Here is a 27,023-nt window from a genome sequence, read left to right as displayed (position 1 = left end):
CAGATTATAAGACCACGAAAGTGTTTTTTGACCTTGCATGCATATTAAACTGTTGTTGGAGACCCTTACAACCAAGATATGACCCTATTTCATGTATAATATGGGCTCTTTAAGTGACTTTGAATGTGGCATGGTTGTTGGTGTCAGACAGGCTGGTCTGAGTATTTCAGAATCTGCTGATCAACTGGGATATTCACGCACAACCATCTCTAGGGTTTACAGAGAATGGTCCGAAAAGAGAAAATATCCAGTGAGCGGCAGTTCTGTGGATGCAAATGCCTTGTTGATTTGAGGCAGTTGGGCTACAGCAGCAGAAGACCACACCGTGTGCCATTCTTGTTAGCTTAAAACAGGAAACTGAGCCTACAATTCAATTAGCACAGGCTTACCAAAATTGGACAATAGAAGATTGGAAAAACATTGCCTGGTCTAATAAGTTTCAATTTCTTCTGCTACATTCAGATGGTAGGGTCAGAATTTGGCGTCAGCAACATGAAAGCATGAATCTATCCTGCCCTGTATCAACAGTTCAGGCTGGTGTTGGTGTGATGTGTAGTGTGGGAGATATTTTCTTGGCACACTTTGGGCCCATTACTACCAATTGAGTGTTGTGTCAATGCGACAGCCTACCCGAGTATTGTTGCTGACCATATCCATCCCTTTATGAACACAATGTACCCATCATATAATGGCTACTTCCAGCAGGATAACGTGCTGTTACATAAAGCGTGAATTATCTCAGACTGGTTTCTTAAACATGACAATGAGTTCACAGTACTCAAATAAATAACTCCAATAGAGCACCTTTGGGATGTGATGGAACGGGAGAACCGCATCATGGATCCGCAGCTGACAAATCTACAGCAACTGTGTAATGCTATCATGTCAATATGGACCAAAATCTCTGAGGAATATTTCCAGTAGCTTGTTGAATCTATGCCACGAAAAATTAAGGCAGTTCTGAAGACAAAACAGGATCCAACACGGTACAAGTAAGATGTACCTAATAAAGTGGCTGGTGAGCGTATATTGTTTGTTTTGCACAGAGAATGTTGCACTTTTTTGAGCTATAATATTTTTTTTTAGCTTACGCATCAATACATTTTGCATATCGAAACCCTTTTTAGCTTTCAGTCCATTTTTTTTGCTAATCCATTACTATTTAAACAGAAGAGAAAACAAGCAATTTCAGATGCAAAATACATTTAAAGCCTAGGAAAAATATGTGTTAAGGTCATACCTGGCATACATGATCTGCAGGGAAGACAGCACATGGGATAGGGCCTGCTGTTTGGCCAGATTACCATCCAGAGAGAGAAGGATCTTTGCCAGAGATGGCCTGTTGGGCTTCACATTGTTTACGCCATTTAGCTTATTGCTCAGTAAAGACGGGTCACTATCTGATGGCACACCTATAAAAGAAACGTCAAAGAATTAACTTTAAGCACCATGCACACTGTGACTGAAACAATGTTGATGGGATGAAATTTACCAAGGTAAGAGGCTCCCAGAGAGTCTCTAGCAGTCTGGAAGAGCACAGGCTCATGGACGGAGGGTGTAGTGACATCTACTGTGGTCCAGGCAACACTATGAGAAGAACCGCAGGCCACACGAGTAATTTTCTGACCCTCTAGACCCTGCACCAATGTGGGCTTCCTGTTGACTGTGGTTGTGCCATTCCCCTGCTGCCCATGGTCATTATCCCCCCACGCGAACACCTAACAGACAACAATTCACAATTTACACAAGCTCTAAAACTATGTCATAGGCACGTTTTGGGTTTACCATGAAACAAGTACTTTAATTCGGAGAACAAAACAGAGAAAAAGTAGGGAAAAGCAGTTCTTGTGCTACTCCTCCTCAATGCCAATTTGCTAAAATAATAAAAAAATGAGCCCACCTGTCCAGTCTCGGTGACAGCCAGGCAGTGCAGAGCACCAACGGCCACATGAACAATCTTCTTCCCCCTAAGTCCTTCAACCATCTGGGGTTTGCGGACATGAACATCTGTGCCGTGACCCAGTCTGAAGTAATCCCCTTTACCCCTAAACAATGCAATAACATGATGTTAAAAAGTTTCACTTAAGATCAGCATGTAGTAATATTTAAGTTTTAAATCTCTTCTGATATTCGTACCAGGTCCAGACAACTCCAGATTTGGTGAGGGCGAGGGAGAATTGAGCTCCACATTCAATTTGACAGACCCCCTGTCCATTCAGACGCTCAATGTTTTGAGGAATGTTACATCCCTCGCTGCCACCACGGCCCAGTTTCCCAAAGTCTCCATCTCCCCATGAGAACACCATTCCTATAAAAGACAAATGAACATGCATTCATGTACCGTCAGTAATTTAAATAAAGCGAAACATAGCCCCAAAAAAGCAAAACACAACCATAACAAAACATAACAGAAAAAATACTAAACAAAAATGACCACAAACAGCAAAGCAACCACAACAACAAAAACTGAAGCAAAACATTAAGCCAAAACAAAAAGAAGCTGCAGAACACAACCACAACAAAACACAAACGAAACATAACAGAAAAAAATACTAAACAAAAACAGCCACAAACAGCAAAATACAATCACAACAATAAAACACTGACTGAAACGAAACACTAAGAAAAAACAGCCACAAACAGCAAAATACAACACTAACAACAAAAACTGAAACAAAACATAAGAGAAAATAATACTAAACAAAAACAGCCACAAACAGCAATATACAACCACAACAATATAAAACTGACTGAAACGAAACAAAGAAAAAACAGCCACAAACAGCAAAATACAACACTAACAACAAAGACTGAAAAAAGATATAACAGAAAAAATGCTAAACAAAAACAGCCACAAACTGCAAAATACAATAAACGACAATAAAACTCTGACCGAAACGAAACACTAAGAAAAAACAGCCAAAAACAGCAAAATACAACCACAACAATAAAACACTGACTGAAACAAAACACTAAGAAAAAACAGCCACAAACAGCAAAATACAACACTAACAACAAAAACTGAAACAAAACATAAGAGAAAAAAATACTAAACAAAAACAGCCACAAACAGCAATATACAACCACAACAATATAAAACTGACTGAAACGAAACAAAGAAAAAACAGCCACAAACAGCAAAATACAACACTAACAACAAAGACTGAAAAAAGATAACAGAAAAAATGCTAAACAAAAACAGCCACAAACTGCAAAATACAATAAACGACAATAAAACTCTGACCGAAACGAAACACTAAGAAAAAACAGCCAAAAACAGCAAAATACAACCACAACAATAAAACACTGACTGAAACAAAACACTAAGAAAAAACAGCCACAAACAGCAGAATACAACACTAACAACAAAAACTGAAACAAAACATAAGAGAAAATAATACTAAACAAAAACAGCCACAAACAGCAATATACAACCACAACAATATAAAACTGACTGAAACGAAACAAAGAAAAAACAGCCACAAACAGCAAAATACAACACTAACAACAAAGACTGAAAAAAGATATAACAGAAAAAATGCTAAACAAAAACAGCCACAAACTGCAAAATACAATAAACGACAATAAAACTCTGACCGAAACGAAACACTAAGAAAAAACAGCCAAAAACAGCAAAATACAACCACAACAATAAAACACTGACTGAAACAAAACACTAAGAAAAAACAGCCACAAACAGCAAAATACAACACTAACAACAAAAACTGAAACAAAACATAAGAGAAAAAAATACTAAACAAAAACAGCCACAAACAGCAATATACAACCACAACAATATAAAACTGACTGAAACGAAACAAAGAAAAAACAGCCACAAACAGCAAAATACAACACTAACAACAAAGACTGAAAAAAGATAACAGAAAAAATGCTAAACAAAAACAGCCACAAACTGCAAAATACAATAAACGACAATAAAACTCTGACCGAAACGAAACACTAAGAAAAAACAGCCAAAAACAGCAAAATACAACCACAACAATAAAACACTGACTGAAACAAAACACTAAGAAAAAACAGCCACAAACAGCAGAATACAACACTAACAACAAAAACTGAAACAAAACATAAGAGAAAATAATACTAAACAAAAACAGCCACAAACAGCAATATACAACCACAACAATATAAAACTGACTGAAACGAAACAAAGAAAAAACAGCCACAAACAGCAAAATACAACACTAACAACAAAGACTGAAAAAAGATATAACAGAAAAAATGCTAAACAAAAACAGCCACAAACTGCAAAATACAATAAACGACAATAAAACTCTGACCGAAACGAAACACTAAGAAAAAACAGCCAAAAACAGCAAAATACAACCACAACAATAAAACACTGACTGAAACAAAACACTAAGAAAAAACAGCCACAAACAGCAAAATACAACACTAACAACAAAAACTGAAACAAAACATAAGAGAAAAAAATACTAAACAAAAACAGCCACAAACAGCAATATACAACCACAACAATATAAAACTGACTGAAACGAAACAAAGAAAAAACAGCCACAAACAGCAAAATACAACACTAACAACAAAGACTGAAAAAAGATAACAGAAAAAATGCTAAACAAAAACAGCCACAAACTGCAAAATACAATAAACGACAATAAAACTCTGACCGAAACGAAACACTAAGAAAAAACAGCCAAAAACAGCAAAATACAACCACAACAATAAAACACTGACTGAAACAAAACACTAAGAAAAAACAGCCACAAACAGCAAAATACAACACTAACAACAAAAACTGAAACAAAACATAAGAGAAAAAAATACTAAACAAAAACAGCCACAAACAGCAATATACAACCACAACAATATAAAACTGACTGAAACGAAACAAAGAAAAAACAGCCACAAACAGCAAAATACAACACTAACAACAAAGACTGAAAAAAGATAACAGAAAAAATGCTAAACAAAAACAACCACAAACTGCAAAATACAACCACAACAATAAAACACTGACTGAAACAAAACACTAAGAAAAAACAGCCACAAACACTAACAACAAAAACTGAAGCAAAACATAACAAAAAACTACTTTACAAAAACAGTCACAAACAGCAATGCAACTACAACAAAACACTGAAATAAAATAGAACACACACACACACACACACACACACACAAAATACTAAACAAAATACATGGCCACAAACACAATCAAAATGAAAACAAAGCAATGAAAAAAGTAGAAAAACAAAAAACACTGAATCCATTTTAAAAAATGTCGGTATCTACCTTCATCTGTCAGTGCAAGAGTTTGGGCATCTCTACTTCCACAAGCTACCTGGACAACGCGATGGCCTAAAAGCACCTTGACCTGCAAAAAAGAAATGTTCAAGTTTGTAAGGCATTTGATTAAGTGCAATGAGATGTTGTGCAATGTTGCACCAATGTCAACAGTTAAAGTTTCGATAATGCCAGCATTTCCTGCTTGCATTTAGAATGCTGAGTGATTTCTTAAACGCCTCTGATTGGCCATTGTGTTCACACACTCAACAGATTAAATTGTGATTGGCTAGTCGTGTCTGTTAAACTGCAGCATCCATAAACAAAACGGCCAATCAGTGATGTTCTAGAACCTGCACAACAGCACACAAATGCTAACAATAAATGGTGGTTAGTAAGTTTGAAATCCACACAATGTTGTATAAAGTCTTTTACACTAAACACAGGCAAAGCTCCTTAAAAGCAGGCAAGTCCTAACTAATTTCTGATGAACCACTGGCTTGCAGAAAATAGCTCCAAAACACCTGAATCAACCAATAAAAGTCTTTAGATTCACTATAAACTTCTAAGCTAGTATGTTTGAGCAACCTGAAGCTAAACTTTCCAAGTTATCGGCCCTCCAGAAGCAGGATTGAACACCCCTACTTTAAAGTCAGACCAGTCTGTGGTCAACTTGTTTCATGAGGTTTCTCCATTTATTGCCTTCACATTATAAAGATCACCCTGTAAATATCCTGTAAACCTGCAGTTCTGAATAGAGAAGTCTGAGATTAGGAGGTGAGCAAAACAAATACCAGTTTGGGTCTGAGTTGGGTGGTGTTGTCCCCATGGCCCAGACGGCCATATTCCCCCAGACCCCAGCTGTACAGCTCTCCACTGGAGGTGATGGCGGCACTGTGAGAGCTGCCACACGCAATATCTCGAATGCGTTTGGTTTTCAATGCCTCGATCAGCCTTGGCTTATCACAGTTCCTAGTGGAAAACACACTCATAAGATCCCTCTTTAGAAACCGTACACATATTTTGCAATACTGTTGTAAAAAGGAGAAATAGCCTACATTCGGCTGAAGTGTCCAAGCTTGCCATCGTCTCCTTCACCCCAAGAGAATACTTTCCCATCCACGGTAAGTGCCATGGCATGCCGTCCACCTGCACTCAAACAGACCAATCATGTTTTATTTAAAGAAAAAAATATAACACTGATGTTATCCTCAACAGAAAAAACAGCAGACCTGAATGCACAGCAACCTTCTTGACCACATAGTTGCTGAGAGCTGATATCTGTCTGGGAATTGGGATGGTTCCACTGGAGAGGCCTAAACCAAGTCTTCCATTGGTGGCCTCTCCACAGGCATATACTTTACCTTCAGCAGTCACTGTAAAAAAAAAAAAAAAAAAAAAAAAAGGATTTTATTAGTAAAATCTAGTATGGTGATATTTGAACCCCAAATAATTATCCAAAATTACGGAATATAAAACCGGAGATCTAAAATACAAATAAACAACCATATTGGTTTCTTTATTTTGTATACTTTGTAGCCACATACACAGATGGTTGGATGTAATGTAATGTATTTTTTATTTATTGCCATGTCAGCAACCAAGGCTATCTTCATGGCAGGAATCTTTCAACAATAAATATACAATTTAAAAGTCAACAAACAAAATAAAACATAAATTAAATAAGATTTTTTGTGTTAATACATGATAAAAATTCTAAAATCTTTTCTGGTTTCACTTTGTCAAAAATGCCCTTAAAAGAGTTCATTTCATAAAAGGTCCTTGTGGAATCAGTAAAAGCAGGACAGTCTAGTAAAATATGTTTTATAGTAAGAGGAGTTTAGCAGCACAAACACTGAGTAGGGTTTTCACCTTGGAGCAAAAAACCTTGTGTTATTCTCGTATGCCCAATACCACATCTGGTAAAACTACTTGATTAAATCGATTCTTAAAATGTCTTAAAATTCTGTGTGAAACTTCAGGTTGGATTTCATGTAATTTATTGTTTTCTAATGCATCCAATTCCTTTTGCCACTTGTTTAAAATGTAAGCGTTGATAAAAGGTTTCATCTCTGACGAAGGAATTTGGCATTTGTTCACTACTTGCTTCAAAGCATCTTTAGCCACAGATGGTTGGAATATATTTTACAAGTGGTATAATTGGTCTGATGTTGTTTTTAAACTACTTACCAGCAAAAAGACTTTTAGAGCCACCAGCCACCTGCACTACATTCAGAGCAGACAGAGTCTCTGAGAATGAAGGGACTTTGATCTAAGAGACAAAACAAGATATTAATTGTCATTGCAAATTATTGTTAAAAATGCTGTAAAACAATCCTAAGGCATTTATAAAAAATGTTTTATACAAAAGAAAAATCTAACATATTAAATAAGCTAAAAATAAAAAAAAATTTAAATGTAATTAATTAATTGCGTTTCTTGTTTGTTTTAAATAGTACTGACCTTGGACCCCTTAAGTCCTCCAAGTTGGTCCTTATCATTAAGACCCCAGACAAAGACTTTGGTTCTGATAGTGGCTGCAGACTCGAGGCCTGACAATCTCTTTCGAGACATACTGCAAAGAAAAATATTAACAATAAATTAAACTATATACCAGATCATTCTTTATTTACTTTAACTAATCTCTTTTTTATACATACCTTCCAGTCGCGGTCTTCTCATCTTCCTCTTCCTCGTTGTCAGATGCCAGGAAAGGTACAGTTGCAAGATCTTCATCCTCGGCACGGACACGTCCCACAGCACTCAAGCCATGAATCTTACAGTCAATACCTGAACTTCGACACTGCTTTATAGCAACCTCAATGTACCTGTGATACTGAAAACACAAGAACAAGAACGTTCAGCATTTCTAAAGAAACATACTTAATGGACAGGCAATTGTGCGGACATTCAAACCAACCTCTGTGCAGTCATTGAGTAGAGAGACGACAGTGTCAGTGGGATTGATGTTGATGGTCTTCAACTCGATCAAATTGTTGAGTGAGGTTCCACCTGGAGGATGAAGTTAGTTGATCAGGGAACCCTTAAAGGACTAGACTACAGTTGTCTTTACATTAATGCATTTTCATTAGGAAAACAGTGCTTTAGAATAGGGATGCACCGATATCATTATTTTGGAACCAATCCCAATACCAAAAATCGACCGATACAGATCCAATCCCGATATGGTGACATTTTTTCTTTTTTTTTTAAGCATAATACACCTTCTATAATTCATGATAAACTCAAACAATATATCTTCTTAAGTAAAAATAACAGACCTTTAGGCCTACTGTATATGACAGACAGCACAATCAAACAAAAAACATGATGCTTGCTGTAAACTAGGCTACATTATTTGAGCATTCGTTATGACATTGATCTGTTGTGGTCCAGTTCATGTTTCCTTTTTTTTAAATAGGCCTATTAAAATTTTTCTTTGAAATCTGTAGGCTACCATTATTTACCCTAATCAAAGCACAAACTGGGCTGTCAAATGAAATATTAATATAAATAAAACTACAGTGAAATATTCGCAGTTTCAGAGTAGCCTGTACTATGCTAAATACTTTTCTGTTAATGACAATCCATGTTGCACTGCTCAGTTTCACTTTTATTAATTTAATCAGCTACTTTGACCACAATGAGCCAGATTTTACAAACTATTTGCAGCACTTTTAGTATTCCCCTAGGAAGAATAAACTCAGTCAGAAGTATGAGGGAACAGAAACTTTAAATAATGCAGAATAGTTGTACGGAGCAGTGCATGTTGTGTCTGCGCAGTTGGTGCATGAATGAAGTGCTTGATGCACCACTGAGACAGAACACAGCCCTCCAGGAATCTGCGGACACCAATTCCAATGAATTATTGAGCCTTTTCTAATTAAAAATTTCAGGTAGGCCTACTTTGTGTGAGAAGAGCAGTGTTCTGAAGGGGATCTGCTGATCTAACAGACATAGCGCAACATGATTTAGAAACAGCAATGAATTCCTTGCTGCAGGTCAAAATGAACCCATTTGATGCAAAACCCAATGCATTTCTCCACTGATTACTTATATTTACAGGAACAATTAGTGTTCACGCTGCATTTCAGAAAGACAATCACTGTCTACACTACACAACTTAAATGCATGATACATACGCACACACTGGGCATGAACATATCTTGCCAGCATCTGTAATTGTTGCTTACTGGTTGCATAATAGTCATATGTGAATGGCTAGACAAATTAAGGAACTATATATATATTAGTCCAGATGACCAGTCAGAGAGCGAGTGTTGATAGAAAATCAAAAGACTATATCCACTCTCAAATGCAGCACTGCCATTTAAATTATACAGAGTTTTCAGCATTTTTTAAAAGACTTGAAGAGGTTGGAACAAAAGGAATGCGTTTTAAAACCTAAAAGCACTAGTAAAATCTTTGCCTAAGAATGACTGGAAAAGCTTCATTGCGCTTTACCTGATACCACCACCAATGAAGGCATGTAGCTGCTGTCAGCTGGATCTACAATCATTTTCAGTTTGTGGACTAACATGTCTGGGAAAAGCTCCAATCTGATCCAGTGCTATAGAAAAACAGAGAAAAACAAAAATTAGTGATTTCAATAATTCTCAAATTTGCAGTTTTAACCAGGGTGCAAATTACACATTGACGAGACTTTTTCAACTTTTTCAGTAGTAGTTTGGTAATTCATGCTTCAGTGAATCAAATTTATGAATTACATCTCATTTATTAATAAAATGTATACTTTTTTGGTGTTTTGAGGGATATTTAGTGACTATTTTAGAGGTTACTGTCGGTCAAACTATACAAATTATGTCTATTTTTTCTTTTTTTAGGCTTCATGCAGATAAGAACACCTATTTTACAAGAAGTATGCTTTGTGAATACTTAAGATGTGCTTCAGTGTTCAGTGGCACGATAATGCATTCCTAATGGTATGAACCATATGGGGAGGAGGGGGGGTCAAATGTATTTATTTTTTATATTTTACATTTTTATTTATTATTATTTAAGATATAAATCAGAGAAAGCTGTTTCTCATTATTTCAGGAGTAACATTACTTGTTGTTTTAATGTCCTTGGGGGAGGGGGGGGGGGTTAATTTCTTATTTATTTAATAAATTTTTTCAAATAAATTTGGGGTGTCAATCTCCCCCAAACACCCCTGTAATTCACTCCATGGACATAAGGTCCTTTATAAATCATACTAATATGGAGATTTATCACATAATATGTTCTGTTATTATTATCATTAATGTTAAAAATTACAGTGCTACATAGTATTTTAAAGAAAATGTGATCATATTTTTCTAGTACACTCTTATAAATGGAAATACAACATGTGTTGGATAATACTTCTGAGTAAACTTACAGTTTGACAAAAGAATTTAACTGTTATAGCTGATATACTGTACATGTAGTTCACTTATGAACCTATACATGCAATCTGCATACAATCACATCATTACTGCATGGAACATTCTGAATGGCCGACTGATTCTGCAAGCCTTTAAAAATTGCGTTCTTAATATTTAAACTTCTCAATATTTAAATCCTGGTTTAGGATTCAGCACCAGCACCACCTGTCTAGTTCTGCCTCTGATTTTTTTCATGTGCAATTATGCAGCAGTGTTTGTATTTGTATGCATATCTTTTTTCTGGCTGTCTGTTTGTCTGTCTGTCTTTGAGAGAGAGACATTACTAGAATATACATTACTACTATAAATATATTCTTCTTTCATTATTATATTTTTAATCCTCATATTAGTTTTTTTATATTTCTTATTTGTGTATGCATTTATATTTTTCTGTATGTATATGTTTAATATAATCACTATTAATTTATTCATTGTTTATGCAATCTGCAACGCTTTGGCATAACTTGACAAGTCATGTCAATAAAGTCATGTTTTTTATTGTATGGAATTGCATTTTATTGTGAGTGAGTGAGCACCTATTTGAATGGTAGTGCATGTCTATAATGAGACGGACCTTGCCCTGAGAGCCTGAGGACTGCCAGCATTGCTCTCCACAGTCGATGAGTCGAGACGCCTGGTTAACAGAAGACGATACGCTGAGGTTCTTCACCACTCTTGACCACTCGTCGATCAGCATGCCACGCTGACTGCTGTGATGTCTTTTCAGCTGCTTTCCTGAGCGCCCACTAAAGGTGGGTGACTGACCTGAAGGGAAACGATTAAGTCAAAACCAAATTATTACTTACCAATAAAGAAGTTGACATTGTTGTAATGTTAAATTACATAAAGTAGCTTTCCCCAGACCTGGTTCGTTTATCCTCCCAAATGAATGCCTAGGATTGTGTTTACGGGTCTTGAAGCAGCTCTCACAAAAGTCAAAGTCATCACAGCTCCGACACTTAAACCTTGGGCCATTTATAGGGAACATCTGACATCCGTCACACCTGAGCACAGCAAACAATACAAAGATGATTACTAGCTGTTCATTTATATTCAATGTCTGGATGCAACTGCTACTTAACATACCTGACACCAGGATGTACGCTGGGCACAAGCTCCATCTCTGACAGCAGTCCAGTCCAGTGCGACTGCTGAGGAAAGTCCACAATGACATCCTTCCCATTGGCACTGAAGGCTGGACACAAATATGTATACATATTTACACACCATTGTTATGGTTCTTTAAAGTTTTAGATCTAGAGTTAAAGCAGCATTTAATTTGGGACTTCTTTTATGGCAAGGGAGCAGAAAAACAACCAAATATGCAAAGAAATAAACAAAATTTTTGAAAAAAAAAATTATTTGCAAATTGAATCAAGTATAACAAACCACAAGATAAATACAAGACAAAGATTGCAATAAACAAACAAAAACTTACAAATAAATGGTTGTAATAATAAGGACGAGGAATGAAAGAAGTCCCAAAGAAAAGAAAATAATATAACTAAACAACACTAACTTGGACCAACAATCTCTAAATTAATCTAACAAAAAGAAAAGTCCAGCATTTTCAAGCCCTAACTAATCAGCACGCTCAAAAACTCAAATGCAGAGATGCCCAAACTATTGGGCCTACAGGCCAAAGTTGGCCCATGGCAACCTTTGATTTGACCTGCCATCTCATCTGCGAAGAGAGGGAGTATGATGGAGATGGTTTTGAGATTGTCAATTCAATTTTAATGTAAACCTTTGCTTGTTTGTTTTGTTTTTAACAACTAACTGAAATTAAATGTTTCAATTAAATGGTGTAAATTAATCAGATTTAGTTTAAATGTACATACAGTACGGTCACCCAACAATGCAGAAACTTTGGTGAGCAAATCAAGTCAAAGGCAGATTCTGCTTGCCTAGTGTTTTCAGCATTGAACTCCACTGTTATAATGTTTTTGTTATAAGTACGACTATATATGATTTTATTGCCATAAGTTATCATTTAAAAGTTATACTTTATTAAAAATTAAAATTTAAAAGTAAGGTTTTCTATTTTTTTTTTTTTTCCATGGCAGCTTTTATATAATATAGTTTGGTGCATTTTCCTTTGGCTCACGGCTATCAATGAAATTTGTTTTTGGCTCTTCATATTAAAAAGTTTGGGCACCCCTGCTCAAATAAAACATTTCTAATTTACACTTGAAGACAGCGTCCTGTGCTACAGACATGAGAACTACAGCCAAGAAATGTTTAATAATAATAATTAATAATTAAAGATGATAATAATGATAACAACAATTTGTGCATCCAAAATCAGGACGTACAGATTTAAACAACAGAATATTACTTTGAACTATTTCTGAATTTTGTTTAACATTACCATATCATTAAAATGTCCTGCGTATCTTTGGATTTGCTCTTCAGTGTTTTAGCTTTCAACAGTGACATTTACATAACACTGAGCAGTACTAAACTGTGCAAACTGGACTGAAGCAGATCAGCAGTTTAAATTTACCAGAACTTCGTCCATGCTAAGCTTCTTTGACACAATCAACATTGTAAAAGTGCTATAGAAATAAAGATGAACTGAATTTAAACACAATCGTGTTACCTTTGACCACACCCACACTCCTATGAGTGACTGACCCCCACTTGTATTTTGGTGTTGTGACCGAGGGCTTCACTCGCACTTTATCACCAATCTTTATATGAGATGGAGAACTCTGAGGGGGAAACCCTGGAAAATAGAAGTTTATATAATTTTTTTTTCAATAACTATACAACCGTACATTTCTATAATGACACAATTCCAGCTTCAATTAACAAATACCTATAAAAATGTGTAAGAGAACAGAAAGAGTATTACCCAGCAGCTCAGTGTGGATGTAACGGACCCAGTAAGTTCCTCCTTTCTGCTGCCAGTCACACTGAACATTCAGGTCATGCAGGCCGTCTCTGTCAAGCTTGATCACTTTCCCCACATCTCCTTCATACACTTCCTCATATGTCCTGCAACACCGTACCATCATGCCCACCTGCAACACACACGGAGCTCAGATCAGTTACCACCCAAACTTTAGAACACAATCTGAATATTAAAAATCATGAAAGAACACTTTAAAAAAAAGAAAAAATATGTTATTATAATATAATTTACTATTGATTTCATTATTATTTCTTTATTATTTTTCTTGTTTTTCCAGTAAATGTCATTTAAAACGACAAACATTTACAAGAAAAAAGGCTTTTTTTTTTTTTTTTTACATAATTGACTTATAGCTTTTTCCTCATTTTATGTATAAATTTGGGCTCATTTTGAGATTGTTCAGACAACAAACCTAAAGGTTTATTACACATGAAAAATAGAATGTTTTATAGATCAAACCCATTGTTTTATTTCATGGATATTATTAATTAGTTAATATTTTTATATATTTATGAAATTACTAAAGCTTATTTATTATGTTAGGTTTTTATAGTATTTCTGATGTTTTTTTATGTTCTTACTGGGTGTTGGTACAACATAATTTTGTTCTGCATTAAATCTACGCATAAACATCTAATGTTTTGAATGACAAAATCTGATGTAAATTCACTTATATTTCAAAGCACATTACAAAACAAACAATGTAAGAAAAAAAAACGTAAGCATTTGGAATATGAAGTTCATTTACCACATGGTGACATTTTGCTTTAATGTATACTATTCATCGCTTACATTTCTGTTTTGAATTCTGTTGAATACTATGGAGAAGTGGCAGGAACTAAAATACATAATTGTAAATGTTTCAGTTTATTCAGGGCTACCAGTAGCTGATTTCACATTATTTATTTTCCAGAAAATTAAGGAATATGAATAACACCTCACCTGAATGTTCTCTCTCACGTAAACAGCATAATCGTCATTGCTCTGAAAGTCCGACCTCTTTTTAAACGTCTGACTCTCAGTCACCACAACCCCAGGAGGCTGACATGCGAATGAAAGAGCATTAGTCAGCCACACATTTGATGACAACAAGTGAATCAGCACCTCACATCTGGATTGTGTGATCAGTGTATTTGTATGTACCACAGGAAAGGCAGGCTCAGGCTCCTCAAGCTCTTCCAGCACCTCTTCATCAGAGTATTCATCTGATACAGTCTCTGCATCCGACAGATCTGTAATGAGAACATCTGGATGGTCCAACAACCAGCCCACCAATGCCTCGACACCTAAAACCAAAGCAATAAAGAATCAGTTGCTTGCAAAAATTGCTCTATGTATTCTTACAGGTTTTTTTTAACAATCACTAGGACACATTTTTTAATGACAAAATGACAATAAATATCTATATTGAAACATACGGCATACATCATGTCTAATTTATTCATGTTTAGGGTATGAATAAATTAGGATAAAGGATATTTTCTTTAAGACAATGATAATACCATGCTCCAACGTAAGCAATTATGTTTTTACCTGGCACTCCAGAAGCACCTGTGGTTCCAGACAGTGATTTAAGAGCAAACTCGATGTTTTTCCTTTGAAAGCCCATCTCCATCAGCTGCAGGACGATGGGAGCAGGGGGCACAGGTGACGTCTTGTGTTTCTTTTGTTTGGGTGGACGCATGTGCTGCACAGTGACTGGTGTAGTGGCTTCGCTAGAGCTGCTGTCCTCAAACAGAGGCGATGACGGGTGTGTGGATTCAACCGCCAGGTACTGACACACAGCCAGAGCCGCTGCCTGAACACACATGCACACTTATGCTGACTCTTTGAAATGCTGAGATCTTAGAGAGAACGAATGGCCAATAACCAATAACTTGACAATATTGGCCTATATGATATCACACCATTTAACTTAAACATGCATTTGACATAATATACATGTTTTACAAACTAAAAGAAGAGAGAGCATATCATACATTAGGGATAGGGCCACACAATATATCCTTTCAGCATCGATATCGCAATTTTTACAACAGTTCTATATGGTTCTCGAATCTGATTGGCTGAAAGCAGTGTGATTTATATCAATATCAGAACTCCTACAGCATCCTCACCCTTCTGTATTACTCCGCCCAAACAGGAGAGCAGATCAATAAACTTACTATAGTTTGACAAATATTGCAGTTGTTGGACAACATAATGTAATTGTGAGGCTTTTTTAGGCGAGCATTTAGTTGTTTAAATTGCAACTATGCAGTTTATTAATAACGATAGTGTCCATTTTAAATATTAATAATTTCAGCGCCATCTACAAAATGGCGAAAGAAACCACATAATAAGCCCTTAGAGGAGGAAAAACCTACCGTAATTTTTAACTACAGATGATCAAATCATTTTAAAAAAAGTGAGTGAATTTCTAAGTTGATCTCTTTTTTTTGTATGTTGTAGTGTCGTATTTATACCATATAATTGTAGTGTGTTGAGTGTGAGATGGGACTCGCATATTAGGATTATGTGTGTTTCGTGTTGGCCTCTCTTTGTATAACACAAGTTAGTTTTTGGTTAGCCATTTTTTTGTTTCTAATGCGTCTTCCGTTTTCATTTCTGCAGACTAGTTCAGTAAACAGAAATAAAGAAGAAATGCCCACGTGTTTAGCGTTTTTCTTATTGCAAACACAGCAGTAATCTGGCAGTGATTGCACTGCTTTGGCTTTTTTGGGGGTTAATTATTTTGATCTCCCGATTACAACAGAGAAACACTGGGAAATCTCTGTAGACTGATGGCATTTCATGCCATTCAGCCTTATAAGCTTAAAACGTGAGCAAAATCACCTGATTTGTCATCACTTTAGACATAACACTAGAGAATCATTCAAATACTAGCTCTAAGGTGACGTTTGTGAATTAGCAATGGTTTCTGTTGTTCTGACGTCAGCTGCAGATTTCTGTTGTTCTGATGTCAGCTGTATTCATGCTTGATTTCCTTTTTTATATACTTAATTATGCCTTTGAACTGTTGTATAAATGCAATAATCACACTTCTAACAGTGTCTGCGACCTCGTGCCAATGCACACCTCCCACCAGTGACGATATACAGCCCCATCACACTTCTACTCGTGTGATATTTCTCATATACGCATTTGCAATGGTCACATCACATGATATGCAATGTGGAGTTTAAATTATAGTTGACCAAGAGCTACAGAATTGTAGTTATTTTACTGTACTCATACAAAATGTATACGGTTTATGAAAAATAAATAAATAAATAAATACTTTTTTTTTGCTTCTAGTCCAAATATCTGCATTTTAAAATTAAATCAAGATTACTTTGCTTATCCCACGGGCAGATAATTTGACTTGTTTTAGAGAAAAACTCTTGATCTTGACCTATTTTTTCTGAAGTTGAAAACAAAACAATATTTTTACTTGATCTAAGAATTTTTAGATATTTGGACTAGAAAATAACTTTTTTGCATTGTGATTATTCAATTTCTGTACCTGAATATTAATAGACTCCCAAGAAAACTGTCAAATAGAGCTATTAAAACCATCTTTTTAAACTGTATTCATATATTTATATACAATATTTTTTGTAGAAAAACAAAATATCGCAACATCTGATTTTTCCAATATTGTGCAGCCCAAATTAGGGCTGTAGAAAAATGTAACATTGTGATGTTTTGTTATTCTGCAATATGTATATTTGAATACAATTTCACCAAATATCTCATTTTGGAAAGAATGTATAACTTTAGATTTATTGGGATTATTCTGTAGGGGACTGCATCTGCTAAAAATCCAATAAACAATCTACAAGCATGGATAAATACAGTAAAGGAAAAAAAGACACAATTAAAATCAACTGTGTTTTATCATTTGATGAGTCTAATGGCGTTCAAGTAGAGTAATTAAATAATAAAGATACAAATAATTCAATAAAATTAATCATTATTAAAGTTACAGACGTAAGATTCCCTACTCACGTTACACTGCAAAAAATGCTTTTCTTACTTAGATTTTTTTTTTTGTCTTGTTTCTAGTCCGAATATCTAAAAATTCTTTTATCAAGTAGCATTTTCTAGGCAAGCAAACGTCTTGTTTTCAGAAATAAATTAAGTCAGTTTTTCCTTAAAACAAGCAAAATAATCTGCCAATGGGGTAAGCAAAATAATCTTGTTTTTCCTTTTAACATGAGATAATTTTTATTACCCTATTGGCAGATTATTTTGCTTGTTTTAAGGAAAAACTCACTTCAATTTGGAATATATTATCAAATCAATGTTTTGGTTGTCTAGCAATTCTTCTTGATTTTAGAACTTTTAGATATTTGGACTAGAAACAAGTACGAAAAGTATTTTTGCAGTGTAAGCTTTCTTGGACAACGTATATTTCATAAACAAAAAACATATAATATATATATATATATTGAAACATACAACATCATGTCTAGTTTATTCCTGTTTTGAATTGAATAATAAAATACAAATAATCCAATAAAATTAAACGTTATTAAAAAGTTACAGATTATTCAACTTATGTCGGAATGCTTTTAAAATAATTATACAGTACCTGTTCTCAAAAACACATGCAAATGATAAATCATAATACAAACTCAACATTGCATATCCTGCGATGAGACTATCAATAATAGTTGCTAAACAATATATTGTGCAGCTCTGTTATACATCATTGGTGTAAAATAAGTTTGAAACAACTGAATCTTCTATAAAGGTAATCTTTGCAGACAAAAGCATGTAACTTGACATATATTAAATTAAAAGCATTAATGGAGTCTCTGACCTCTAACTCCTGGCGGTGGAATATGGCTTTGATGGGTGAAGGTTGAGTGGATGCTGACAGCAACTGCTGAAGGAGGATGAGAGGAGGCTGAGGACCCTCAGGAGACAAATCTCCTACATCAGGAGACGACGCGCACTGATCCTCTGAACACAAAAACACAACCAAAATAGTTGAGGGCTGTGAGTGGGTAGAGCTGGATTACTTTCTTATGATGACACAGCATGGAAATAACATTGCACACAGAGGAAAACAAGCAGCTGTGAGTTAAAAAATGTTCTGGAACTTGTAGAAAGATCAAGGATGAGACTGTAAACTTACCTGTAGGATTGGGGCTGACATCAACCACGGCCGCCTGAGAAAGGATCTGTCTGAGTTTGTCCTGATGGGAGAGTAGAGCTCGTGCAGCCTTCAAGATGTACAGCCTGAGCTGCTGACAGCGCAACAAATGTACATCTACCTGATCCGCTGCAATAACAAACACATACATGAGAATATTTATAACAATACACAGATTTGTTTATGTGGTAGAGATGCTTCTGCGTGATCTTAAAATACAAATAGGTACTGTGGATTTCCAGTGTACAGGGTTTCCACTCTTGATGGTTCTGTGGGTCTCGTCTGTCAAATCTGATCTTTAATTTGTATTCTATATTGGATTCAAGTCAGGTGATTGGCTGAGCCATTCCACAGCTTCATTTTCTTTCTCTGACCATTTGAGAGTTTCCATGGCTGTGTTTGGATTATTGTCTTGCTGAAATGTCCACCCTGCTTTCACCTTCATCATCCTGCTAATGTAGATGTTGGACAGAAGCAGCTAATATTAAATGTACACTGAGAAAGGGCAGAGGGTTGCTGAAAGACCACTGAGAGATTTCAATTGCTGTCTGAACTTTCACTGCCTTTCTACACCTTCCTTTCTTCACGTGTAATACTTTTTCCGGTGTCATTTTATTTGATTGCACCTAACTTCATTTTTAAGCTAATTAGTTTTGTTTTCTTTGCATATATGTATTTTATTGGTTATTACCAATATCCGGTGAAAATTTCAGGCCTTTTCAGCAAGTCTTTCATGAACAGCAGATTAAATAACTTTTAAAGCACCATTAGTTTATAATTAAGCTTCTTTCTTAATTGCCCTGAAATATGCAGTGCCATGAAACTCCTTACTGTTCTTAACAGTTTGCTTATACTTAATATTTACATTAAAATAGTAGAGATATTATGATGTTTAGAATGTTTCATTTTCAAAAAATGTGAAACGTTTTTATTTTTATGTTTATAAAATGTGATAAAATGTGTTGAACTTGATACTGGCAATGTTCAAATGTCCATTATTTCCCACAGTTCTTGTACAAAATTTATTATTTTTAAAATTAAGAATTTATCTTTTTTTATGGCAGCACAGTACACTTGCTCAAATAACAGCATTAACAAAATTAATTTAAAGTGTAATTCACACACTTTGAAAGACCTGTGTTTTTTTTTTTACTAAAGTACTTTTCAGTCCTTAACCATATGTCTGACATTCAAGTACTGTTCTTTCAGGAAGTGTGGGAACCCTGTACCATGCAGAGGTCAAGTAGGCCAAATATGGACTGATCAAGTGAACAAATATGTGTTTTTCTATGGATCTGTGCATGTGCTGTACCTGTAAGTCCTCTACTAAGAGATTTCTTCATGCGTTGTTTCTCCAGCTTGCTCCCAGCCAAGTTGACTAGCTGGGCCCACACCATTAGCATGGGCTCAGCGAAGGGCAGATTCTGAACGCTGAATGGAATCATGTGAAGCTGCAAAGACATCCATAAAACAAAATTCACATCACACAAACCTTTATTTTTAAATTTTTAATATATATCTGCAGAAGTGCTTTATGAATATTATTTATAATACATATTGCCATTAAAATGTTTAGGTATGCAAGTTTTGGCTAAATGTATCAGCCGTTTTAAATAAATAGCTTGTCAGGGACTTGTCAACACCTATACTTGCAGGTTTGGGGTCATTTTTAATTTTTTCATGAAAGAAAAAATTTGTCTCATCCCTACACTATTCTTAACATGAATCTCCAGGGTAACGAATGAACAAAAAGCAATACTGCATGTAAGTGCATATGTACCGGTTTGAGCTGACTGAGCAGGCACACTTTGCAGTTCCTCATCTCATGAAACTGAACAGTGATTCGTCCTTTAGGTGTGATGCGAGTCACTGTGCCTTCTCCATACTCCTCATGGACCACACGTCCACCCAGACGCAGACGTCCATCAATCCCCCCGATGACTGCCAAAACAGCCATCAGACTGCCCACCGCTGCTGCTTCCGCATTGGGGAGATAGTCTTCAAGCAAAGCCTGACAGAAAAAACAGCATAGGAGAACTAACCATCCTCTAGTCATACCTCATTATCAATACTGAGCACCTAAATATAATTTTGTCAACTTTAATATATCAAAAATTCAAAAACATATAAAAATGTGACTTTTACCACTTCAGTGTGTCGGCCTGCCATGACATCCCCGATTCCACTGAGCTGAGAGTTAATGTATTCATTAATCAGGGCATTCCATTGGCTGAGGGAGTGAAGCGTGCGCAATACTGTCACTATTTCCTCTGCCAAAGTACTGCTATGAGTGGCTGTCAGTGAGGCCTGGGGGCGGGACTTCCTCCTACGCATTGAACCTTCTGTAAGTCACAAAGATGTTAAGGTGAAATCCTGATATCAGAGTTTGCTCGACCTATAATAAAAGAACGGAGTAACACATTGAGCAAAGAAATAACAAAAGTAATATACCCCTAAGAAGAGGCAGATCTGAAGAACAAGTGCTGAGCAAGCTGCCGAGGAACCCAAACAGTTTCTCCACCAAGAACTTCATATCCTGAGAGCGTTCAGTCTTATCCCAGGAGGGCAATACTGCCTGTAGAAGCCGCAGGGCAAGAATCTGCCATAGAGGGAGGAAAGATGGATTAAAACTACATGGATTAGCTGTACAAACAGGTTTTCTGCAAGTTTTATGAGTGTAAACTTAAGACCTTTTAAAAGGCATCAATTACAGAAAAGCAATTTAAGAAGTTTTAAGACTTTTTTTTTTTTTAAGACCAGCGGAAGCTCTGACTATTGTGTACTACACAGCTGCACACATTTCAACTCTACGGTACTAATGAAAGTTTTGGAATAGCGTTTATACAGTAATGAAAAAAGGAAAGATCTCAAAATCCACCAAGTGTTACCTGTCTCTGTAGTGTGATTGCAGTGAAGGACTGATGACCCTCCACGATGCGTATAAGCAGATTGATCCAGGCAGAGGAGCTCAGGGTACTGCACATCTGAGGCATAAGAGCTATACTGCGAATAAATCCCAGCGTGCACCAGCTCCTGTGCTGCTCTCGGGACACCAGCTTGTGAGAGGAGCAACCTAAGAAAAAGATGGAGCAATGAGAATTTAAAAAATGTAGAAAATAATAGAATATAACTTAATTTAACCACAACAAAAGGTTACCAGTCTTGTCGTTGGCTCCACTCTCCACCAGTATCCTGAGTAGCCCGCACAGAGTACTGACCGCATCGACCTGCATCACCTCTGCATGAATCCCAGAAGACAGTGACAGTGTCTTCAACAGATTTACTGTACTAGTCAGCATGATTGCCGTGGGGTGGGCACACTTTTCCATCACCTCCCCTTCTGAGAGAAAGAGAAGATTTGGCAAGGTCAAACACAGTGAAACACTTTATTTGAGGGAGTAAATACTATAGCTGTATCTGAAATCGCTCCTACAGTATATCCTTAAATAATTAACTATTTGAAGGAGCAGCCATTTCTAGTGTTGTCCAAAACCACAGTAGAGATTGTAAAGTGCACTCATTCAATCCACCACAATAATAAGTGTACAACCTGCATACAATCAAATATTTCACAATAATGCTTAAAGTTTTAAAAGAAAGTTAAAGGAATTTAAAATATTAGCCTATTACAGTAATGCTTGTATACATGACAGAAATCAAAATACTTTAATGAAAAAATGCTAAAAATTCAATTAAGTTAGTTTAATTGTTTTGACAAATATAAGTGGATTGAACTTGAAACAATTATGATGTCCCAACAAAATCTCAAGAATCTCAAGAAAATTGCAATGAATTCTGTTGAGCATGAGAAAGCAATGGCCAATCTGCATCAAGAATGAGCCCAAAAGTGCTCAAATGTTAGCAGGAAATGTACATTATTTTTATTTTTCATATTTCAGGACCAATTGATATCAGACTATATACTATTGACAACCCTAATACAAGGAATAGTCAATGAGGGTATATGGGTTAATTTCAGATACAGCTATTTTTTACAGCACAATTTTAGAATGCAGCACAAACCTGTGTCATCCTCCGTGTCAGAGTCTTCAGTGGCTGGTTGGGTGGCAGGTGGCGGCTCAGCCAGTTTAAGGTCATACTTGCCCTCTTTTCCCATCCTGTAGGAGTTGGTGCTGCCGGTGTCCCATTGGACTCTTATCCAACCATCTTCTCCCAACTCCCCAATCACACGACCCAGGCCTGGTGATGGGCCATCCTAACACACGCCATAAAGGAGTTTAAAATAACAGACCGGCCACTGCCATATTATCTACACACTAAGGCCTTGATGAACACTTAACACACCACACACAAAGTCTTTCCATACCCCTCACTGCATACCATTAAGATTCAATTCAATTCATCTATATTTCTAAAGCTTTCCATAGAAGTTCTAGTAAACTGAAACTGCGTCAGTCCAGTTTTCAGAGATGAAGTTTAGTTCAGTTCAGTGTGGTTTAAATTTCACTGCTGAAAGTCTAAACCAATGACTGTAAAAAATATGGACGACGCGACAGCCCTTTTTCCCATTGAACGCCTTGAGGGCAAAACGCCTGCTTGACGGGCACAAACTGTCGCAAAAGACTGCTGAAATTGGAGCCAGACATGCGCAGAAGGATTGACTGATGGAGCCAGAGGAGGAGCCGCGAAAATGAGCAGAGTCGAGCTTCCAATCAAACGCTTTATGTAAAATCAACTACGCCCCCCGAACTTCTCAGCATGCGTTTGCTGTCATATCAACACAAATGGATGTAATAACGTTAACAAATATGAGGGTTTTATATATTCAATCGCGCCAGCTCCGGGCCACAGCGCATAACTTACTCGCGGCGTCGCGGGCTGATTCCGGCTCGCATGCGGCAGCGCCTGCTCGCTCGGCCGCCGCATCTGGCTCGATTGACTCGGGCTGGAATTCGGTAGTGAGTCCAGGCATCCGGAGTAGGTCCAGCAGAGGTAACATTAGTCAGTCTGAGCTCTAAGAGATAAGTCTCCGGCAGGCGAGAATCTAGCCGGAACTGTGTTTTGCTATCTGGGTGGCTAGGCGTGTATCAGCAAACTAATAAAGCCCGAAAAAAGCCCTGAACTTAGCGAATAAACAGTGTTCCACCAGGATCATGTATGTCAGAAACTATAGTTTACTGCTGAACTCATTTTGTCATGGTAAAATAACACAGAAATCGAATAATAACATTTCAGTCTACTTCAGTCTCCTGCCGAAGCTCAGACGCCGCGCTTTGAGAAACTGTCAATCACAGCTGTCAATCACGATGACACGCCCAGCATTAAATTACTGCTAAAAACAAACTGTTTACAAAAATGAAGATCTGCACCTATTTCAGCACAATAACCAGTGCTTTAATCGACCAGAACTATCTTTCGGGACATTTTATTGCAAGTGTAATATTTTTTTTATTTGGGCTCAAGTCTCCTTCATTAACACGGAGGAGGCGGGCTTTATGACTTGTACTGCAGCCAGCCCCCAGGGGGCGATCTAACGGCCGAAACCTTCACTCAAACGTAGGCTTGCGGCACACTTGGTCTAAACACTGAAGAGCAAATCCATCGATGCGCAAGATGTAGCATGCACTGCACTTTAACCAAATCCTTCCTTAAAACAATATTGCCTATGGTTATTAAACAACTACAGTCAGACTATGCGTACACCTTAAAAAAAAAAAAAAAAAAAAACGCTCAGGGGGTTACTGAAATAATTGGTCGGTGGGCTTTGGGTAAGTGATTCATCAAAACAACAACAGAAATCAGTCCAAGGCACTCGAAAAATGTAGAAAATTTAAAAAGTCTTTATTTACATGGCTAAATCTTAAAAACCTACGCATTTCGGCAGGGAACTGCCTTCATCAGGGTAACGATGCGTACACCTTTTTTGTCCACTGTGTACTTGACTACATGTGTGTAATGTATGTTTTTCTTAACGCATTTAGTGTCTTTACTATCAACATTGCTAATAAAATATTGTTTTGTTTTGAAGTATGTTGTTGTATTTTGCGCTGTCTGTATTTTGCACTGTCTGGAGCCAGCACCTAAGCTTTTCACTCAGTATAGTACACGTTTTGCTGGTGATGTGACAATAAAAGTGGTTTGATTTGATCACAAACACGATTGAAAGACTCCTTTTTTGAATGGTTTAATATTAACCGCGAGCGTTTTACATACTGCTTATGTGCCCTGTGTGCCTTGCATTTTATGCACTGCTTATGCACCCGCTGTGCCTCATGTTTTAACTGCCTGATGCTCCTTATTTTTGCCATTGCAAATCACGCACCAGCAGTTGGAAGAAAGTTAACTTAGAGAGGAAAACGAGCACTACATTAGTCATTTTTGCTTTTATATTTTCCAATCAAACAAAAGCAGATGCAGGGTTTCCATTGAGGTGACAGTAGTGTTTGTGTTGTCGACTGTGGAGACTTGGAGGAGAGACTAGTTGTCACTGCTTCGAGTTATCCTGAGCTGTAGGACTTCAAAACTCTTGAATATCACAATATTATATAATATTACAAGGGTGTCACGGTGGCGCAGTGGGTAGCACAATTGCTTTACAGCAAGAAGGTCGCTTTTTCAAGCTCGGCTGTCAGTTGGCATTTCTGTGTGGAGTTTGCATGTTCTCACAGTGTTCGTCTAGATTTCCTCCCGGGGCTCTGGTTTTCCCCAGAGTCCAAAGTCATGCGCAATAAGTGAATTGAATAAGCTAAATTGGCCACAGTGTATGTGTGTGAATGCAAGAATGTGTGGGTGTTTCCCAGTACTGGGTTGCAGCCGGAAGGGCATCCACTGCATAAAAAAATGCTGGATAAGTTGGCGGTTTATTACACTGTGGCGATCCCCGATTAATAAAGAGACTACGCCGAAAAGAAGCTGATTTAGTGGTTGCCTAGAGTCCCTAAAAGTGCAGCGCATTTCTTTTTTTGCTTGTCAAAGTTTTTCTGCACCTCGCGTTCTCAAAACGGTAAAGCGTGTTCAATGTGATCGACCCCTAAATGTAGAGGTTTTTACTCAAATATAAACAGCTCTCACTCACCTGGTCCCCCCACTTCCAGTCAGGACCTCTCATCACCCTTGTGCTGATCTTCATCATAGCTGCCAGCTCAGGGCCGGAAGCGGGCAGAGGGGTCGGGGCAGTCTCCTTTCTGGACTCTTCCAGAACTGTGGCAGAGCCTCCATGAGCTACAGAGGTCAGCTCCTCCTCACTGCTATCACAGCTAGGACCTATATAATGCATTAGAACACATTCATGTCAAGAAAACCAAGAGCAATAAATAAACATAACCCCTGACCCCATAAAACAAAATTCACATGACACCACAGATCAGCAAGAAATGTAATGGCACAAATGTATGAGAGAATTTCTCTGTTAAATTAAAATAATAGATCACGATGTTCACAGTAGACACATTCAAACGCATCACACATTTCCACATCTACATGCGTGTCTAAAAAAAGACAACGTTTTCATCATGACAGTCACAGTTAATACATAGAGGACAAGAAATTCCAGAGCAAATAGGACTTGATGGTACATGTAAGCCTAACTCACTAAAGTTGTAAACATAATACAGGGCTCAACAATGAGGACTGCCCAATGGCCCGGGGCCATGTTGATGTTTGAGACAGTAGAGAAAATTGTTACTGGCCCGATCAGGCCAGTGCTGCCTTTTCACAAAATTTTTTAATTTGCCTGGACTATTTGTCAGTTGCGTGCATATATACAGTCTTAGAATCAAGGAAAAATTTGTGCTTTTAAGTCTTTGAATGTTGCATTTTCTATTAAATGGTAAACACTATATTGCTTTTTGGTTTCTTTTATCTGATTTGATGTTGTGAGCACGTTATTTTTTTCCACAACCTGGTAAAAACCAGTATAGTGAATTATGAAATAATTCTTATATTATGCTATAAGAAAACGTTTGTTTCTAACGTTGCGGAAACAGATATTTACATGACTACAACACTATGAAAAAAAATGAAGTGATGTTTTGCATAGTTTTCCATCACTTTTAAGTCAGCCACCTTTTGTTTTGCAATAAAATACCAGCACATTTTCCATACTGCTTTATTTTACTGCGAAATATATATATTTTAAATATTTAAATTTATTCTATTCTAGATTCATAGGGATTATTTTTGACACATTATTTAAAATATGTGGCTAAGAATTAGCTATTTTTATATTTAATTTTTTTGGTGGGGTTAGTGAAAATTTAGGCAGGGCAAGTAACAATCTGAACCACTGACCCAATCGGGCCAGTAGAAA

General features: G+C 36.7%; 1 protein-coding gene across 2 annotated transcripts in view; it reads right to left on the bottom strand.

Moving 5' to 3' along the window:
* Positions 1–27,023, bottom strand: part of herc2 (HECT and RLD domain containing E3 ubiquitin protein ligase 2) — a 97,540-nt gene that overhangs the window by 26,049 nt on the left and 44,468 nt on the right. For both annotated transcript variants that reach the window (XM_073954340.1, XM_021477196.2), the window contains exons 36-66: positions 25,791–25,978; positions 22,778–22,970; positions 21,912–22,094; positions 21,643–21,827; positions 21,206–21,353; positions 20,900–21,096; positions 20,535–20,765; positions 20,067–20,205; positions 18,737–18,883; positions 18,419–18,561; positions 15,145–15,409; positions 14,755–14,897; positions 14,554–14,652; positions 13,552–13,720; positions 13,297–13,422; positions 11,781–11,889; positions 11,559–11,698; positions 11,269–11,459; positions 9,733–9,838; positions 8,189–8,280; positions 7,929–8,104; positions 7,732–7,843; positions 7,459–7,540; positions 6,501–6,644; positions 6,327–6,417; positions 6,063–6,240; positions 5,278–5,359; positions 2,137–2,308; positions 1,901–2,045; positions 1,493–1,718; positions 1,241–1,412 (exon numbers count right to left, since the gene is read on the bottom strand). In XM_073954340.1, coding sequence (XP_073810441.1) covers positions 1,241–1,412; positions 1,493–1,718; positions 1,901–2,045; positions 2,137–2,308; positions 5,278–5,359; positions 6,063–6,240; positions 6,327–6,417; positions 6,501–6,644; positions 7,459–7,540; positions 7,732–7,843; positions 7,929–8,104; positions 8,189–8,280; positions 9,733–9,838; positions 11,269–11,459; positions 11,559–11,698; positions 11,781–11,889; positions 13,297–13,422; positions 13,552–13,720; positions 14,554–14,652; positions 14,755–14,897; positions 15,145–15,409; positions 18,419–18,561; positions 18,737–18,883; positions 20,067–20,205; positions 20,535–20,765; positions 20,900–21,096; positions 21,206–21,353; positions 21,643–21,827; positions 21,912–22,094; positions 22,778–22,970; positions 25,791–25,978 — 4,774 coding nt within the window. The remainder of the gene's footprint in view (positions 1–1,240; positions 1,413–1,492; positions 1,719–1,900; positions 2,046–2,136; positions 2,309–5,277; positions 5,360–6,062; positions 6,241–6,326; positions 6,418–6,500; positions 6,645–7,458; positions 7,541–7,731; positions 7,844–7,928; positions 8,105–8,188; positions 8,281–9,732; positions 9,839–11,268; positions 11,460–11,558; positions 11,699–11,780; positions 11,890–13,296; positions 13,423–13,551; positions 13,721–14,553; positions 14,653–14,754; positions 14,898–15,144; positions 15,410–18,418; positions 18,562–18,736; positions 18,884–20,066; positions 20,206–20,534; positions 20,766–20,899; positions 21,097–21,205; positions 21,354–21,642; positions 21,828–21,911; positions 22,095–22,777; positions 22,971–25,790; positions 25,979–27,023) is intronic.

This window comes from Danio rerio, chromosome 6 (assembly GCF_049306965.1).
Source record: "Danio rerio strain Tuebingen ecotype United States chromosome 6, GRCz12tu, whole genome shotgun sequence".
NCBI classification, from domain to species: Eukaryota; Metazoa; Chordata; class Actinopteri; order Cypriniformes; family Danionidae; genus Danio; species Danio rerio.
This window is presented reverse-complemented; position numbering and strand designations above follow the sequence as displayed.